Source organism: Camellia sinensis, chromosome 14, assembly GCF_055761805.1.
Source record: "Camellia sinensis isolate YWXY chromosome 14, ASM5576180v1, whole genome shotgun sequence".
Taxonomy (NCBI): domain Eukaryota; kingdom Viridiplantae; phylum Streptophyta; class Magnoliopsida; order Ericales; family Theaceae; genus Camellia; species Camellia sinensis.
This window is the reverse complement of record NC_138974.1, coordinates 111,968,754-111,989,392: the sequence shown is the minus strand read 5'-3', so window position 1 is coordinate 111,989,392 and position 20,639 is coordinate 111,968,754. Positions and strand designations below refer to the sequence as shown.

Genomic DNA, 20,639 nt, shown 5'->3' with positions numbered 1-20,639 from the left:
GAGGTGCATTTTCTATGCAAGTATGGAAGAGTGCATTTTCTATGCAAAAGATACGAGCATTTTCTATGCAAGAAACAGGAGCATATTCTATGCAATATTGAAAGCATATTCTATGCAGAATCGAAAGCAAGCATATTCTATGCATGAATCATAACGATGCGCGGCACGCATGTAACAAAAGTGTATATGAAAGTGCACATTCTATACAATGGAAGGGCATCAAACACGTACTCTGGTGCCTCCGATTTACCTTTCGGAGGACTTGGCAATACGCTCAGCTCAAAAGAGGACATCCTGTTTATATTGGCGAGAGATAACATCTGCATGTGAAACCCTCGGGTGCCGCTTGGACTGTCATTCTGACTTGAAGCAGGCTTACATTTGGGGTCGAGATACACTCATACTCCAGAGAAATGGCGAGGCCTGAGAAGGTGCACCTGGAGTGCAGTCTCAGAATTTGCCGAAGTTGAAACAGACTAAGATGCTCCAAATTTTCCCTCTTTTCTTTTGCTTTGCAGTCCGGAACCTATATAGCTTCAGATAGGTCCTTGTTTTACTGTTCACACTTATCGGGGGTGGACCCTGCAGTTTATGAAAGAAACAATCCTGTTTTGCACAAATGTTGAGAATGGCACAGCACTCTGAGCATAAAACGATTCATTCATTTTATTTTATTTTTTTGAAATTGAGAAATGAGAAAAATTTTTTGTCTGGGTATTGACCCTACGACTGAACACAGCACACAACGACTCGACAAAAGGCACACGACCTAAACACATCAAGTAACACTCGAAAAAGACTCGAAACAAAAGTTGAGGTAAACAAAACAAAAGACACGACACGCAGACGTGTTACAAAGACAAGAGACCTCTCAGTTCGCGAGGAGCCAGTTTCTCTGGGTAGTGTTTCCCACCTTTTTCTCATTTGTGATTCTCACATCACTCTGGCACTCAATCTCTGTTTTTCTGAAAAAAGCCATTTTCTCACTTTTTCTCTCAGTGCACATCTCTCTATTCTTCAATCTCTCATTTTTTTATCCCTCCCCCGGGATATTTAATGGATGAATAGGAAGTTGTGGGTTCACGCCCGACATGGTTTGCTCACGGCTATTTCTTCCGGTGGCGCTTGGTCGATGCCCCAGGTAAGGGAACGGAGTACCTTGATCCCTTCAGATTCGTGCTTCGCACTTGGTTCGATACCTCGTTGCTCGGAGGTTGAGAGAGCTTTCAGCCCTTTAATGACAGCTTGAGTTGTGCCCTTCTTGGCAAGTATGTTGGCGATGGGGGAAAAACAGGAAGCCTAACTCAACCGTGCCCCTAGTTCATCATTATGACCATTTTTGTTTTGGTTTTCTACTAAAACAATTTTGACCAATATGAGAGTTAGATTAACATACTTGTTCAATTTTCTGATTTAAAATCATGCAAGTCAGGCTATGAGCACTGAAAATTTTCCTTTTTTGGGTCCCAGAAAATGGTCCAGTTTTGAAAAATAAAACAATTTTCGAGAAAACTAGTCATCCTCAGTAAAAATTCTCAAAAACTATTTTTGCAAATGGCCAATGCTTAACGAGCACGGAACTTACTCTTAAGATGCACAACCTCAGATCCGAAGGAAAATTGCCCCTTGCTTGAAGAGAGTTGCACGGCAACGGAAAGTTGCCCCTTGTTTGAATGGCACCACGACACACTGTATGGCAACGGAAAGTTGCCCCTTGTTTGGATAGCATCGCAGCGCATTGTAATCAGTCCTCAAAGTGACGATGACAACCGAACTCTCGGATACAGAGAAGGCAAAGATGATCAAAACCATTACATGGACACAGTTGGTTTTGAAGTGTTTTGCGGCTGGACTTCGGAATGAAGTTGCCTACGTATCCCAAAGATGGGAATCAAGCCTTACGTAGTTCGGGGTTAAGGTACACTCGGGTATTTAACCTCTCCTTTTGCACTCTAACTTTTGCCAAGGCCGCCCTTCTGGGTTTTCAACCTTGCGAGCTCTGTTCTTCTTTTCTTTTCATTTCATTTCTTCTTTTTTTCATCTTTTTCTTCTTTTTTTTTTCATTTTTTTCATTTTCTTTATTTTTCTCTTTGCATTTTTCTCTTTTGTTCTTTTCTTTTCTTTTTTTTTTCGCTCTAACTTTTGCCTGGGTCGCCCTTTTGGGTTTTGGGCCGAGCGAGCCTCTCAAGGGTAAAAGTGTAGCTTGGTCCATGTCAAATGGTTCTGAGATCTCGAATCCGTCTGAATCCAGGAGAGTGACTGTTGTTCGCTGAAAATGCAGGAGTCCATCCCATGGGGGCTGGATTTGCCCCTAGTGTTATGGATAGGAACTCAGTCGTTCTTCAGCAATACTTTCTTCTTTCTTCTCAGTCTTCATTGATTTGCAGAATGATCCATCTTCGGCTGTTCGAGCACAATCTAGCATCTTTTGCCCCTAGTTCAAGGGGTGCTTCTGATCTAGCTTTGCAAGCTTCTTTTGACGACATCTGATCTTCTTGATCTGACTTCCCTTGCCCCTAGTTCGTGGGCTACTTCAAATATGGCCACACAGGCCTCCTTTGATGGTTGACCATTGACCATTATGAATTTAAGTCCAAGGTTTGGAAATGAGGGGTCGAGTTTCAAGGCTGAGAGCGATCCTAGGCTGCACAATCTCAAGAGCGATTCCACACAGGTCTTCGCAGGATTGCGAAAAACATTTTTTTGAAATCTTTTAAGAAAACGACTAGTCGCTCGCGCTGAAGACAGTGTGGGACCAATCTGGATCAAGCCAGGATCCTTCTTAGTACTCACATTAACAAGCATGATCTCGATCATTAAAGCCTTAGCATGCCTCTCTTTCTCTCAAATGATCAAATTTTTGCAAAACCGAGGAATTCCTTCCTCTTCGTTTTCACCGCAGTGTTCAAAAAGCTTTGAAAAACTTAGGTCAATGCAATGATTTTGGGGTGCAGAAGAGTAGGTGAAAAGTACTACCGTTTCATTCAAACTTTCTGGCATAACTGGCACAAGGTAGAAGCAAGCACAAAAGCATGAAAAACCACTGCTGTTTCATTCATAACTGTTGGTGTAACTGGCTCCATGGCAGAAATAGACTCAAAAGAAAGTGAAAAGACAGACACAAAACAAAATAGTGATGCCCGAGGTAACACCCCCGGAATCACCTGACTCTAATAAAACAGGACTGACTCGACACAACAAGACAGACCCGAAACAAAAAGACTGACTCAAAATAAAGAGACAGACTCAACACAACAAAAACTGGCCTAAATACCCGAGTCAGAAACTAGTATTTGCAAATGCTCAAAACAATGCGTGCCATACGCCACATCTAGAGTAAGTCGAGTGCCAGCCGCAGCTGGTTCATCCCCCGATCACATATTCACATTATCCCCCAAGTTCACTGATCCAATGACGATAGACTTTGCTGAGTTGGTGCGACAATGACCTTATTGTCAATCAGATCTTGTATTTCGTGGCGAAGACGGAAACAACTATCAGTGACATGGCCGACTTGCTAATGAAAGGCACAGTACTTGGCCGGATCATGGGAGAGAGGAAGTCTATCTGGCAGTGGTCGCAGCTCCAGGGGTTTCAGATCCCCCTCTTTAATCAGAACCTTCAAGGCCGCTGATAGAGACATGTACAGTGGTGCGAACACCCTCTGGCCTCGAGGTGGGTGTTTTGAGGTTGTGGAGTTTTGCTGGATGCACTAGCAAAGGGATTGGTAGGCACTAACTGGGTTTGCTGATCTCTTCCGAGCGAGGGTTTAGAGTTGAAAGGAACATTCCTGGTACAACGGCCCTTCTCCCGGCTTGCCCCTTGATTTGAACTGCTCTCATTCTGAGTGGCAAAAGTGTCGTCCACAGTTTTTGCAACAACTGTGAGTACTTGCTGTTTGTTCAGCCCTTCGGCTTTCAAAGCCTCAATATCGCACTGAAGGTGTTCATGGGGACCAATGCCTACCCCTACCTTATTCTTACCACTTGCCTCCACTTTGCCAAGGGAGTGGCCTTCTTCCAATGCAACTCGTCCCAAGGTTGGGGAGCCTTTAGACATGAACTCCCTGGTGCGTGATGTAGTCGATGATGGGGCCAAAACCCCAAAGGCCAGATCTGCCACAGTTCTCTGAAGATCTTCGATCATCCTCATCAGCTCAGAAGTAGTGGGTTCATGGGTTTGAGATAATTGGGGTTCAGATGCACCCATCATGCATAAGTCCATGCTTTCTGGGATAAACACATTAGGCTTGGGTAGATGGGCTGGGGTGATGTATACGCTGGGGTCGTAAGGGACAGCCAGTATGTGGATCAGATTGAGATGTGGATGAGGTACTTGGTCATTGGGGGCTGAAGGTGGAGTTATCGTCCAGTTGTCGATGAGATTTTGAACCTCATGACGAAGGCGGTAGCAACAGTCGGTGCCATGACCGCGCTGCTGATGGTACATACAGTACTTGGAGGGGTTATGTCTGGCTGGGAGTGGGTTAGGCGGAGGTTGAGGATCGAGGGGTTTGAGATACCCTCTTTCCATTAAGACTTTTAGTGCGCTAGTCAGGCTCATATAGAGGGGGGTGAAAGTTTTGCCTTGAGCTCGGGCTGGGCCGGCGGTTTGTAGGTTTGGATTGGCAAAAGGGTCGGCTATGGTGACTGTATTGATCTCTGCGGGTTTGGGAATAGCGCTACTACCAGCATTGGCACTCCCTGAAATCACCCTCCTTGTCGCTTCGCTTGTTCTGGGAATGATCCCGCTGTTGAACGCAAACTCGACCTGAACCCCCAGTTCATGCAAACTTTTGAAAGTGAATAGTGGAGCGACTATCAACTTTTGCAACATATCATGCTCGAGGTTTCGCACCATCATCTGCACTTGATCCCTCTCGGAAGGCCGATCTGTCATCTGTGCTGCCTTGGCTCTCCATCTTGCAACAAATTCCACAAAAGGCTCTGTTGGGTTCTGGTGGGTTGTTTCAAGCTCTTGCATGGTCATTTCAACTTGGGTATTGTACGAATACTGATCGACAAAGGCCTCAGCCAGTTCTTCCTAGTTTTGCTTCACTTTATCTTCCAACTTAGCATACCAAGTGGCTGCTACACCCGACAGGGTTCTTCCATACAGAGAGAGTTTCTGTGGCTTAGTCAAACCCATCGGCTTCAGGACATCCAAGAAAAGTCGGATATGTACCATTGGATCTCCAGACCCGTCGAATCAGTCAATATATGGCATTTTGAATCTGTCTGGGAGCCGTACGGCAGCCTCGGTGTGCCCATCCTCAATGTTAGGAATGGAGTTAAGGCCCTGTGCCTTCTTGAATTGCTTCCCAAGGTTCGCAATTTTTACCGCGGTCGGATCAAGGTCGTTAGTATCAAGGGGATAAAGCCTCTCATTAGGCTGCACCAGGGGTCTAAGCACCTGAGCTTGAGTCAACCTTTCTCGAGGATTCGGACACTGCAAATCTTCAACTGGCAGAAGTGGGTCGAAGTTTGGCTGGGGTCCCAAAGCTGGATATGAGGCAGATGCCCCAGATGGACGTTGCATTTCAATACTGGTCTCAGCCTGCATGGCAGTTCCCTGATTTAATGCTGCTATCACGGCCACAAATTCTTCCGAACCCTGTGCCATCACGGTCTGCTGAGTCTGAACAAAGGTGATGTGACTGGTGACTGACGGATCAGATGGACTGGTGAGCCCCGACTGGCCTTGCCTTGCCTCAGCGAAAGAACACTGGCTGCCCTTGAATTGAATTTCTGACCTAACAAAGTCTATCAGCACTAGTCCAATGTACCCGGGGGATATCGGAGCCTTCTGAAGCTATGGTTCCCAAACTACCTAGCAAAAGAGAAAATAGACAGCATCTCAGCCTGATTTCGCCAAAACATATTTGAATCTTTACTAAATTCTGCCCCAAATTCTGCCTGTAAACCGATACTCTCAGGTAAAACTGATTTCCCAAATACTAATCTCGATGCCCACAGGCCTGATACTCAAACTTGTAAACTGGTACATGCATTCCCTGTAGAGACGCACTCTAAAAGCACATAACAAGCAAGTGAGAGCCAAAACACCCCTATGGAGGGGTAGGGTTTCCCTACCCTATTTTTGTTAGGGGCTAGGGTTTCACTATGCACGTAGCAGTTTTCAAACAACCTATAATTGGGTAAGCAACCTGTCCTAGCTTGGAATGGTCACTATGGTTTCCGAATATGCACTAGGTCGAATGGTCGAAAAGGGTGCCCCGGTAAAACCGGGGTTTGTGTTCCCATACTGTCAGAGCCCACAATCGGTCAGCCTTATGGCATGCTTTGACAAAGTCAAGCCTCCGGCAAACCATTCAGGAATGGCAGATGGCAAACACAGTGTCCTAGGCGCACCAATGCACATGCATTGCAAAGAGACACATAAATGAAATCAGAATAGGATATCATGAGTTCGAGTCAAGCTCTCTAAACTCCCCAACAGAGTCGCCAGAAACTATAGACGTCCCCGAACGCCCCGGGAGGACGAGTTCCCCCGTTCTGTTTGTTTTGGGCTCACTACAGTTCGGACTCTCAAATTGTCACGGTTCTAAATCTGAACCAAAGAGTCCAAATCCGGCAAATCGTTTTGAGAAAACAGATTTTTAGAAAGAAGTGCCAAACATGGACTGCTTTGCCAGATACAGAGTCGCCACCTAAATATTTTTATTTTTGGGGAATTTAGAAAACCCTGACTCGGTGCCAAAGGCCACGTGTCCATCATCACCAAAGTTGTCTCGGCTTGGGAGCTTGGGTACGATTGGGGAAGGTCAGCTATGAGCACCCCCTCTCGCTCGATCCGAAGATCGGCCTCTACTAACCATGATATCCAGTTTTGAAAACGTTATGTGTTCTTATTCCATTTATTAGCCTAGAATTACTATGTTATGCGCGCAACAAACAAGTATAGACCAAATCACCTAAATTGGAACAAAACATTGCATATCCGTTTGTTTGGAAAACGCTTTGGAATTTGCTACTCACAAGTAGGCTAAAATACGGATTTCAATGAGTTATCCCAACTCAAACAATCCAACCTTCATCCACAAGCATTCAAGCAGTTATATCACATAAGCAGCTAGCCTCATGGTAATCATGCTATTATGGCAACACTCACTCATGCGGTATGCTAAAGCGTAAAAATACTTACAATGTACTCCGAGCCAAAACAAAAGCTAGTTAGTAATCAATGCATGATCCTAACTCATGTTAAGTGGCTAATGCAACGCATACGGAATGTCACTAGAGTAGGCTCGGCTAGTCTATAAATGACATGTTAAAATGCACAAGTAGCATGTATCCAAGTTAGATTTGAAATACTTATGCAGTTAGTATGATGCGTCGAGCCTGGTGCATACAAGACTAATGAATGATGCACGCATGCATAGCATAAGGTATGCTAAAGTAAACATGTCCTAGTACCAACCATCAAAGCAGGTAAGTAAAAGGGAGAAAGAAGTGGGAGTTGGAAGACAAGCACACACGCACCCACACTTATTACAAATTCACCCTCGCTCGGAGGGACCAAAAGAATAATACAAATTAATTAACCTACAAGCTAATTAATTATTACAGACCACCTAATTAATTAAGCAAATAAATTACTAAGCTAAGAAAGCAGTAAAGGCCTCGAGAAGAGGATCCAATGCGCGCGTACTCGGGTTTGCTCGGAAATCCAACGCCATGCACAAGTTTGCCTCTGCTTTGACTGCTTTGCTTCTCTGAAAATTGCACAACTCCCAAGGTTGCTTCTCTGAGTGTTGTAGAACACCACCGGCTGAGTGGGATCATCACCGGCCATTTTGAAGTGGTCATCGACCATCAATTGAACTCTCGGCCAAACATTATTTGCCGGTCAGCACTAAACACTGTCGGCCGGCCAAATCTTCCTGCTGAATCTGTTTTGATAGCAGCAGAGGACAGAACTTGGCATGGCAATGTATTTCAAGCAATGTATGCACCAATCACACCCCTTATCATGTGTCTGAGTCAAAGGGACATGGTCTTCGATTCTCGGACCACCAATCGCGCATTTCCATGCATGATGGCCCAAAGAATCAAGTCTGCATCTTGATATGGAATGCAATGCATATAATCAAACAAATTGAACTCAACCTCTATCATACTCACTTCAAGAGGTCAAGCATGCATACTCATGCAATGCAATCCTAAGCATGTGAACTAGCATACAACATGGCAATGCAATGCGAATATGCAAGTATGCAAGCAAACATACAAGGTGAGCACACAATCAAGCAAAGGAGATGGACTTAAACTAATTTAGGATGGCTCGCAAGCATGCCAAAATCAGTGGCCGAAGTGCTCAAACATGAGGACCAACACACACACACACATGCACATGTTAATGGGCCAACATTTAAACATCAAAAGGCAACTCTCAAGCATGCTTGGAAGAGACTAAACATTGACTAAGGGCATGCAATGTAAGCTCCGAAAACCATGGTAATGATGGTGCCAAACCAACTTAACCAAGACAAACATAGCGTACAATTGGTCCAAGTACTTGAGGCTAGTCAAGGAGACTTATACCATGGCTAAGCCAACCAAGCCTCGCAAGGCCAAGAGGGCTTAAAATAGGTTCAAGGTAGGCCTAGACCATGCAAAGGGAACACCTAGATGGCATCTAAGTGGCTTAAACATGGAAGCGTGCAAAAGAGGCTAAACATGGAGCATACAACACAAGCTTTTAAGGCATCAAAGAGGCATCAAAGGCATGCATCCAAGCATGTTATGAGAACTGAAATAGCATGGTAAGTGGTTCCAAACCACTGAAAATGATACAAGTAATGCACACTACACACTCACACACTTGGGGCTAACAATCCAAGATGCAAAGGGACTATGCAATGCATGTCTTGGTCGACTAAAACAGCCAAGGACAGACCTTAAGCATGGCAAGAAAAACATAAAAGCTTCATAAAGCTAGGCCTAAACATGCTTGAATAAGGGATCAAAGCATAGGACATGTTAAGGCTAAAACAAGGCATTACAAGGCATGTATGCTAAGCAAGCATGGTGTACCAAAACCAACATACAACAATGCTATATTATGACATAATAAGCATGAAAATCAGTCGAGGCATGGTCAATACACACTCAAACTATATGCTCCTTCAAGAGGCTAAAAATGGCCCTTTTCAAGGACAACAAAGAGACGGGATGGCCCTCTCCTTCCTAGGACCTCAAGGCACCATCCTCATCACTGAAATCCCTCAAGATTTCAGTGGTGAGGAGGCCCAAACACAATGGTCCCAGAGCTCAACCGAAATGGCACAAAACAAAGGCCAAACAAGCCTTAAGAGGGGTCAAACAACCCCAAATCTTAAAACACCCTTAACAAACTATTTAGAGCACTCAAAAAGAAGACTTTTCTATGTTATATGTTAAGCTCAAAAATAGTTGCAAATATGGAAAAACAAGCTATGAAAACAAGGCTTAAAAGAGGTAAAAGCTCACCCTTGAAGCACAACAGCAAATCAGCAACTTTTGGACCAAGAAAAGGCTTCAAATCACCCCAAAAATCACCTTCAAGGACCTTAGCTCAACAAAGGGAGTAGAGAACTAGGTGTTTGTATGCAAAAGTGCAAAGAAAATGCACTTTTGAGCACAAACAAGCCCTAAACCTTAGAGAGAGAGGCAGAAAATGTTGAGAGAGAGAGATTTTTTTGCTCCAAGTTCTATATCTCTTTTTCCTCTTGTTCCTCTTTTTTTTCTCTCTTGTGAGAGAGCTTGATTGATATAGATATGTATCAATCTGCAGCTCCTCAGAACACCCATGTCCAAGCATGGGTTGTGGTATGGCCTAGAATGGCAGCTGCCAGCTATCTACAGAAATATCTGTTGAAAATCACATTTGGCCGGCCGGCCATCAAAGTGGTCGACTGGCAGTAAAATTGGCCGGTCGGCCATCACATTTGGCCGATTGAAAAACAAGGCGGCCGGTGGGCAGGAGACTTGGTCGACAGGCTCCCCCCCTTCCCTCAGGAACACATCCACAAGCTCTTGGTGCAAAACCAGACACAAAGCAAAGAAGTTAAGAGATTCTAAGGCAAGGCGCGCAGCCAAGACTTTTCGAAACTCAAAACAAACACAAGTATGGATAATCATCGCGTGTTCAAACGATGACGTCCAAGCCTTGAGGACGGTCAAAAATGAGGTGTCTACACAATCACATCCCACGATTCCAAAGTATTCAAACTTGGTAGCTCTAATACCAAGTTGTAACGCCCCAAAATAATAATGACAACCCATCTCATGATATTCAGTAGAAACACAATATGCGGAATAATAACCTTTCATTTGTATTCTTTTGCGGTACAAAAGAGGACATATGCGAGTATACATTCATACATCCTTGATCCTGAATCTATAGCATATGTCATATATGAGTGAATTGAAATAAAAGATTATACAGACAAGTTAATGCCCTAATGGTTACATATTTCCAAGACAATGCTTGGGTACAACAAAAGTGAGTTCAACTCAATACAGTTAAAACCTTAAGTTTGTACAAAAATAGTTAGAACAAGAAACAAAAATGAGCCTTCAGCTCCACAATTCTTCCAAGTTAAGTCCTTGATGGAGGCATATCATTAGCACCTGAAAGTTTTCCACATAGGGTGAGCTAAAGCCCAATAGAGATATTCAAACACAACGTATGAATCTTAACAAAATCATATAGTGAGTGCATTGCAATGCCATGCTATTTTTCCAAAACATGATGCTTTCTCTTTCAAAACAATGCCATGTTTTCAATAAGATGTGATTCCATTCAATGATGATACTTTTCTAATTAGAAACTGGGCAGTGGATACCAAACATTGGGAATATGTTGGTACGTGTCTTCCAGCAGGCTATACAAGCACTATCAAAGTCATTTTACCAGTACTAACTAGAATGATCGGCACCTAACCGCATGAGTTTCTAGACTTTCACTAAGGACACACAGGCCAACATAATAACCACAACCACACCCCCTAACCAGATTCACCGAGGTATACACCTATTTTTCTCAAAACAATACATTTTTAGTGTTTAAGTATGAAACAATGCTCAATCCAAGATATATGAGTAATTGGTTTCAATTAACCTAATCCTCGTGCAATTTCTACAACAATGAAAGCTATTCTCCATGATAGCCCAAAACAGATATTTCTAATCAACAGACAATTTTCCAACAATAATTATAATCTCATAATTCTTTAAAATGGGAGTGATACATATATCCAACTCCACCTTCATTATCAACATCACATTCATTTCATCCTTTCAAAACCCAACAACATTCATTTTTCTTTCATAAATCAAACATTTATGATTTTCAAATCACACATTTTTCTTCCAAAATTGCTTTTAAAGAAGAGATTTCCAACCTTTCAACATAACTCAACAATAAACACATTCCCACAACCTTTCTCAAGGACCAATTTGAAAGCCCCCCTTTTACATTTCAAAATCTAAACCCTAAAACCAAAATCCCCATTTCCCAAATCTCAAGACTTAACAAGGAACACATAGCTAAGTTTAGTATCATACTAGAAGGTCGAAGAAATCCCTACCATACGATTAGAAGAGGAAGACAGCAAAGGTGAAACTATGACTGAGCCGAATATGAGATCCTTTCCGAATAGAATAAAGCTTTTGACAAGCTCTAGCTTTTTCTCCAAGGAGTAATGGTGGAGAAATCAATGGATGATGGATTATTTGAGGTTTCAAGCAAGAACTAGAGAGAGAACGTGGAGAAATTAGGGTCTAGAAGGTATTAGAGAGAGAGGAAATGAAAAGGTGATTGAAAAACCCCTTTTCTCGAACTAATATATGTGCAAACCACTCGAGCGACCAAAACACCGGTCGAGTGTTAGAGATAATAAGTGACACCGTTCAAGCGACCAAAACATTGATGGAACTGACAATGACCCATTCCTAGAAGTTTGCAAACTGAAGAAGACCGCTCGAGGGCAAGAAATACCGCTTGAGCGAAGATACCCTACTCCTAGAACTTTTGGAGACTCGAAAAATACTAGGAGATTTGATAAACCGCAGGAGCAACCAAAACACCGCTCGAGCGAACAAGTAGAAAACAGAACACCAACTCTTTTGAAAAACTAACTCCCAACCTATTTCAAACATGACCACCAATTCAACTCGACTACTCACAAGATGATAAAGGATATGAACAACAATTAAAGTACTGAATCTCATATCTAAGAGTATTAAATATGTCAGGTCTAAATAAGAACCGTTGTAAGAACATCTTTCACTCTGCTAGTATCATAGGAGGCAATGTGTGTCATTTTTTCATGATTAAATCGATAGTTGTGATAATGTAATGTCTGAAGAAATAGTCCAAAAGTTGAGCCTAAAGATGAAGCAACGTCCTCGTCGTTATAAACTAGCATGGTTGAAGAAAGATAACAAGGTAAAAGTGATTAAACAATGCATGGTTTTCTTTTTTATCGATCTGAAGTACAAGGATCAAGTTTGGTGTGATGTAATTGATATGGATATGTGCACCATTTTTTGCTTGGAAGACCATGGCAATGTGATTATAGGTTAAAGTATGTATGAATGCACTAAAATTTCATGTTCAATAAATTAAGATTGTGGTGTCCTTGTCTAAGGAGATTGTACCTAAACTAAAAGTTAAGGAGGTATCCAATCTTTTGTTAGAAGTGTAGTTCGAAGAGGAAGTAGCAGTAACAAAGTTAATCTTCGTACTGGTGCAGATGTTCAGGAGAGGGTTGTACCCAAACTCATCAAACCTTTGCTAAAGAGTTAAGTATTGTGTTTCTTGCAAAGCTTCTATATGGTTGTTGTTAAGGAATATCCAACACCAAAATTGACCTTGTTCTGATGACTAACCTACCTAACTGAACCCATTATTTAATGTGTTTGAAACAATATGAGGAGGTGAGAATGTAAGTCGAGAAGTTGTTGTTCAACAGTATCGTTAGGGCGACTATTAACCCTTATGACATGCTAGCATTGTTTAGTCCAAAGAAGGATGGGTCATGAAGGATGTAAGTAGATAGTAAAGTGATCAACATAATTTCATTTAAATATTATCTTTCAATTCCCAAATTGGATGATTTAGTTGTTCAATTGACGGATGGCAAAACATTCACCAAGTTGGATTTGAAAAATGAGTATCACCAAATTTGGATAAGGTCGGGTGACGAGTGGAAGATTCCTTTCAAGGCTTGAGAATGTCTTTATGAGTGATTGGTCATGCCTTCTGGATAATAATATATCTGTTATCTTCAGTGGTGGAGGGACTTAGGGCTTAGGGGGCGTCACGTGCCCCCCATTACTTTTGAAAACTTTTTTTTTTTTTTTTACGTGGGGTCTGCTTTCATATTGTGCAGTAGTACCCCTCCTAATACTAATAAATAGCCCTTCCAAATATGTCAAACCCACTGACACACACGCACCCAGGTTTGGTTTATTTTTAGAATCCCAATCGCAATTAAATATTGACACATACCCTTTTTTTTTTTTTTTGGATAAGTACACACAACTCCAATTACAGTAAGGCTAAAACTCTAAAATCCTAAAAGTGTATGAAATTTTTTGTTTTTTTATTTATTCACAGTACTTGTTAAGTATCTTTGTATTTTCTTTATCTTCTTTGTCTCCCTTTGTTGCTTTGCAATTTGCTAACTCGCAATTCACCAAATTAGGATCACACAACACAGATTTGAGACCACACTACAACCTTGGTATTTTCTCTTCATTATTTACAAGTAACTTTATTTATTTATTTTTACTTTTAAATAAAAATTATCAGTATTAATTTATAGTTATTTGTTAAGTTTTGATTTGTAAAAGTTTTTGATTTATTATTATTTATGTTAAAATAAGAGATTTTGATATGCTAAAATTATGAATCTTAATTGGTGGTGATTTATACTAAAATTAGGAATTTTGGTTTGTTGTTATTTGTGCTAAAATTAGGGATTTGATTTGTGCTAAAATTAAAAATTTTGATTTGCAATGATTAATATTTAAATTAAGGATTTTGATTTGTTATTATTTATGCTAAAATTAGAAATTTTGATTTGTTGTGATTTGTGCTAATTTAAATTTTTTTGATTTGTGTTAACATTGGAGCTTTTGATTTGTGGGGGTTTGTGATTTTGATTATGAATTTTTATTTTGATTTTTAGCTTTTTCAAACAATCATGGAGAAATATGTCAAAAGAAAATCAAAGTTGGAACCATCTCTTCCTCAAGAAGAAGATGATCATTATTCTTCCACAAAATAAAGTCACATAGAAATCAACTTAGTAGACCTTCCTGCAGATCCAGGACTACAGGCTTGGATTATGGACTATAATGCTAACGGTCGAGACTAAATTCGTAGGGCATATCTACAAAAAGGTCCTTGTCAACCTCGTGATCATAATTTTCCACAAAAAATCATTTGGACAAAAACTTCGGCAATTTAATCAGGCTTGGTTTAGTGAATTTCCTAATTGGTTGGAGTATAGCGTAGCAAAAGATGCAACATTTTGTTTATGTTGTTATCTTTTCAAACCCGATATTGGAGATCAAGCTGGTGGTGATTCTTTTGTTGGTTAGGGTTTCTCAAACTGGAAGAAAAAAAAAATTCAGACTCATGTTGAAGGTCCTAATAGTGCTCATAATCAAGTTTCAAGTAAATGTCAAGACTTGTTAAACCAAAACCAAAACCAACATATTCAAACCATTTTTTTCAAACAATTTGATCAAGCTCGAATTGAGTATCGAACCCGTTTGATTTCATCAGTTGATTGTGTCAAATTTCTTCTAAGACAAGGACTTGCGCTTCGTGGGCATGATGAATCTAAACATTCAAGTAACCAAGGAAATTTTCTTGAAATTCTTAAGTTTCTTGCTGATCATAATAAAGATGTCAAAGTGGTTGCATTAAGCAATGCTCCACAAAATCTCAAGTTGACATCTCCTGATATTCAAAAAGACATTGTAAATGTGGCTGCATTTGAAACTATCAATGTGATTATTAGAGATCTTGGTGATGCACTTTTTTCTATTTTTATTGATGAAGCCTGTGACATATCAATCAAGGAGCAAATGGCAGTTGTAATACGATATGTTGACAAAAAAGGCCAAGTGATTGAGCACTTTTTTGGTATTGAGCATGTTGCTAATACAAATGCTCTCTCACTCAAACAAGCTGTGGAAAATTTATTCTCCAGACTTGGATTGAGTATTTCCAGATTGCGGGGTCAAGGATATGATGGGGCTAGTAATATGCAAGGTGAGTTCAATGGTCTTAAAACACTTATACTGAAAGACAATCCTTGTGCATATTATGTTCACTGTTTTGCTCATCAATTACAATTGGCACTTATAGCCATGGCAAAGAATCATAATCAAATTGCTTTACTTTTCACTTTCGTTTCTAATGTGGCGAATGTTGTTGGAGCATCATGTAAACGTCGAGATATTTTTAGGGAGAAGTAAGCTGCAAAAGTTGCTGAGGCACTTAATACTAGAGAGCTATCTAGTGGGCAATACTTAAATCAAGAAACTAATCTTAAACGTGGTGGTGATACGCATTAGGGTTCACACTATGGTACTTTAGTCAACTTGGCTAGTATGTTTTCAATAGTGATTGATGTGCTTGAAATGATTTTGGAGGATGGTTCAAATTCAGAACAACGAGCAGAAGCAAATGTATTGTTGGACTCAATTCAAAACGATATTGGCTATTACAAGTAAGTTATCGTAAGCACTACAAAGGAAAGATCAAGATATTGTTAATGCCATGAATTTAGTTCAAATTTCTAAAGTACGGTTCCAAAAGATGAGGGAGAGTGCGTGGACATCTTTACTTGATGATATTTTTGTCTTTTTGTGAAAAGCAAGAAATTGATGTTCCCCAAATGGAAGATGTGTTTGTAGCTTGAGGGAGACAAAGGCGCAATACTCAAGAAATTACAAACTTACATCACTATCGTGCTGAGTTATTCTACACTGTTTTAGATATGCAAATTGAAGAACTAAATGCTCATTTCACTGAGTCGAACATTGAGTTGTTACTTTGTGTGACATGTTTGAATCCATCTAACTCTTTCTTAAGTTTTGACGAGAAAAAGTTAATTCATCGTACTGAATTTTATCCCAAAAAATTTTCTTCAGTGGAGCTCATGATACTTAATGAACAACTTGACACATCTATTATCGAAATGTTATCCAGTAGTGAGTTCTCAATGTTGAATGGAATTGCCGATCTTGCTAAGAAAAAGGTGGAGACTAGAAGAGACAAAGTATATCCATTGGTGTATTTTCTCCTGACTTTAACATTAATCTTACTTGTTACAACTGCTACTGTTGAGAGGGTATTCTCAGCTATGAATATTGTGAAGAATCGGTTGCAGAACTGAATAGGTGATGAATGGATGAATGATAGCTTAGTTGTCTACATTGAGAGAGATATTTTTGATAGCATTGACAATGATACTATTATGGAAAGATTTCAAAAGATGAAAACCCATCAGGGTCAATTATAAAAATTTAAAATTAAAAACTATTTGTAATGAATATTAATTTTTAATGTTTAACATTAGCTCGAAAAATTATTATTATGCTACTGTTATTGATTGGGGAAGAAAAATTTTGAGATTATAATTAATAGGTGCCCCTATATTAAATTCCTGACTCCGTCACTTATTATCTTCATGTTGATGATGATCCAAGTGTTGTGACATTTTTTATTGGTACGTCTTTGTGGATTCATATTTTAATGATATCCTAACTTATTTTGTTACTCTAGAACAACGATCTAGAACAAGAAGTACAACATTTTTAGGAGATTCTTACAATTTTACAAAAAGAGAAATATTTTGAAACTATCAAGGGAAATGTTATGGTATACACCTCTCAAAATATGTGTATCATATACACTTTATTATGTAATTTTGTGATTTATGTTGCGTATTTTTATAATATTTTTATGTAATTTTTAGTAAAATTTTGATAAGTTTTTGTTCAAAAATGATGTTACGCATTTTGTGATAATGTTATGAATTTTTTTTTAATTATGTTACGTATTTGTTTATCTAAATATTTTTTAACTAAAAAATGTAAAACATTACCCTAAAATGCGTAATTTCATTTATAAACTCCAAATTGTTATAACTCTACTAAAAAATATCTATATGTAAAACAAAGTATTATATTACAGCGGGAAAAAATAATTCAGATCATACCTCAATGACACAAGCTCGTGGGTAAATCACGTGCTTCCAAAATCTGATTAGTTAACGAACCCAGCAGTGGAGTGATACTACAAAATGAGTATCACCCACACAAGTCACAGTGCAAATTGGCTTGATCGTTGTTTTCTGGGAGAGAGTCAGAGAGAGAGTCTAGGGAAAAAGGTTATGGGTAAAAACCGCATAACGTATATCTAATATACGTATATCTTTAGATTAACCATATAATCTAAAATATAACCAATATCTATCTATCCATCTATTCGTATCTATTGATATGATAGATATAGATATCCTGAATGGTTATCCAAATAAGTTTTGAATTCAAATTCAAACTTACATGGATAAGGTTCAAAAGGTTCAGGTTCAAAAGGTTCTAAGGGTCATGCCACATGGGCACCCAATTTCTAACATCTCCCACTCGGACATGAGTTGGCATGACACTGCCACATCTCTATCTCAATCTCCCCAAAAAAATAAACAATCTCATACCAGCCACTGCACCGTGCGACTGTTGAGAACACCTGCATATGGGAGCTCTATACTAGAAACTCAAAATGACTCAGCATAGAGACATCAACCCAAAAAGAACAGAAATAGTGTCTCATATACCCCAGAGTCATCTAATTACACCGGTCCAAAAAACATCTCTAATCCCTCAAAAAGAGCATGTTTGACCCTCTCAATTCTTGCAATATATTCACACTCAATTCGCCTCTCATATAGAGCGATGTGAGTTGCCGACAGTGAATATACAACAGTGCTGTAATACTAGATGATCTTCCCTTTGCCCTCATGCCATTTAGTTTAGGATTGACCGCTTTCCCAGTGATGTCCCTTAAGGCCGAATCATACATGGCCGCAGGCAACATACTAAAGTAGCAGAACATCAACCTCTTACCTTTTGAAAGGGTACATAAATGAAAGTCATTTCAATAATGACACGTACGACTCACGCGGTGAGGAAATAGGGATTCATTCTCTCACCTCATTACTCGGTCGCCAAGCACATATAGTATGAATACATGCTACGGTGGAGTAACTCTTCCATAAAGAGTGACGTCATACTCGATACACCGTACAGATATTAGTCTAGTCGCTTTCTAGCGCCTAACCCGAATTCCCTATTTGTTCGCCTTCCAGGCACTAAATGAGATCTCGCATCTGGCTAATCATAACAGGCACAACATGGAAAGTGGGTACTAACATCCATGTTTGGTCCTTAACACGACCTCATCTTGGTTGTAACCAAGGCGACATGCATAGTGGATTATTTAAGCCTCTCTTGGCTCCAAATAAAAATAAACCACTAGTCTCATCCTTGCTCGCTCCCAAGCGCCAAGGGCGATTGCTCGTGTGAGTGAGCCAATCTTGCCTGCTGACATCATCATCTACTAATCATTATGACATAAACCATAATAGTGTCAACATCCCATCATCTAGAAAATTCTGCATTGGAGGATGGGGCTGCACGTACGGGAGAGGGGCCGCATGTGCGGGAGGTAAGGCCGCACATGCGGAATATAGAGGAAGACCTGGGAGCATATTGAAATAAAAGCACATGAAGCAGCAGGTGTAGGGAGGAGAGGGCCGCACGTGTGGGAGGCACGCTCTGCACATGCGGGAATGGGCACCGCATGTGTGGGAGACGCTTAGTCTGAACTACTACTTTTCTTCTATCCTTAGGCTGAGTGTATATCATTTTATACACCTCTCTCTCTCTATCTAAAAAACCCTTTTCTCCTTCTTCTCTCTACATTTCTTACTAAAAACCTTACAAGATCCTTGATCTCCCTAAATCCATTGGCATCTTAACCCAAGTTCCTTCATCAAAGTTGGATAACTTCTAGAGGGCTTCATTGTGTGCTGTGGAGATCACGTTTCAACATCGTCAAATTTGGGGTTTCTCATCTTTCTTTCTCTAAGACTTGAAGTAAGGATTATTCTTCGAGTTATATATTGTGGGGATATGGTTTTTGGAAATACTCTTCTAATCCTGGGGGACGCTCGTGATCCACCGATAGGCACCTGAAAGGAAGTAAACACTCCGGTCGGGGGTGCCGGAATTAGCACTCTGACGGACAAGTCAGTCTCTCGTGCTAGATTACTTGTATTCTAAGTTAAACACCACAATTATCACATACCTCTTTCTGGCTAATGTCTCTTCAATTTATATCTTTTCTTCTTTGGGTCTCGGGATTAGTTCCAAATCCAACCTCCTATTTGGCATATTTTGTAATAAACCGATCTTCACTCGGCCCCTTGCTTAATTGGCTATCTAGCCGAATAAGGTTGGGTCTGAGTTTCTGTGGCAATGGCCGAATGTTTTGAATCTTGATTCTTCAATGTTTGACTCTCCGAAATCTCTACGACTCCCAATATTCGGCCCCCACAATTGCCCCCCAAGCACTCCACTACCGGCAGTTGGATGGAGTGTTTGGCTTTGAACTCGAAGAGTCAGAGCTAAAATTCGGCGGCTGATCGTATTCCAACACGAATGTCTGTCCACACGCTTCTCAGTTATCATTTCAACTTCCCACCTCTTCGTACACTCATTTATTGTGATTTAAAATTTCGACGTCTTTTCAAATAGATACACGCTTTTAGATGCCCGTCGCTGGATTGCCTTCCGAACTACTTCTGCGACCTTCTACTCTTTTCCTCCTTCGCCACTTGTAAGTTCTCTCCTTCTTTGCACAGTTTTTTGGCTTAGCATAATCATATTGGCTGGGGAGAATGGCGAAACATTTAAAAGACCTCCTCTCACCGAATCGAATTTCTGGCTTCTGACGCCATTTTTCCATCCCTGATGACGTCCGTTTGTCTTTTGTGGCAGACGACACCCTTGATATGGAGAGGGTTGATGAAACCACAATCGTCTTCCCTCTTCTATCAATCACAAAGGGCGGGGTCCATTTCACCCTTCACCCACTCCTTAGGGCCGTGCTTTGCCATTGGGAGTTAATCCCTTCGCAGCCCAACGTCAATTTCTTTAGGATTGTAATGGGGATTGTCCCACTAAACTACTGCCTTGGGCTTAACCTTGGCATCCCCGCTGTTCGGTACTGTTATGCCTTGGCCAAGTCTTCTGGTCGACACGGGCGTTATTTCCTTAGAGCCAAAGACACCGACCATCAACTAGTGGCTATGCTTTCTAGCTCTGGGAAGCAAGTCGATGATGTTATGGTCGTTGTCCAAGGAAACTGGGAATTCGACAAAGGCGAGAATCGCCTTGATCGTATTCCTAGACGGAGGGGGGAACTAGGTAGCTGAGTATCATCTTTTATTCATTTGTTAAATTTATAAAGCTTCGTTTTTGGGACCTTATGGTTTTGCTTTTGCAGGGAATGATTTGAAGAAAATCTTGACCTCAACTAACGACGCC

General features: G+C 40.6%; 1 protein-coding gene across 1 annotated transcript in view; it reads left to right on the top strand.

Moving 5' to 3' along the window:
- LOC145807249 (uncharacterized) overlaps window positions 1-16,423 on the top strand; it is a 65,098-nt gene extending 48,675 nt beyond the window's left edge. The window contains exons 3-6 of the mRNA XM_082905203.1: window positions 14,616-15,468; window positions 15,649-15,754; window positions 15,902-15,933; window positions 16,023-16,423. Of these exons, the coding sequence (XP_082761329.1) occupies window positions 14,616-15,468; window positions 15,649-15,754; window positions 15,902-15,933; window positions 16,023-16,423 (1,392 nt within the window). The remainder of the gene's footprint in view (window positions 1-14,615; window positions 15,469-15,648; window positions 15,755-15,901; window positions 15,934-16,022) is intronic.
- Window positions 16,424-20,639: the final 4,216 nt, after the last annotated feature.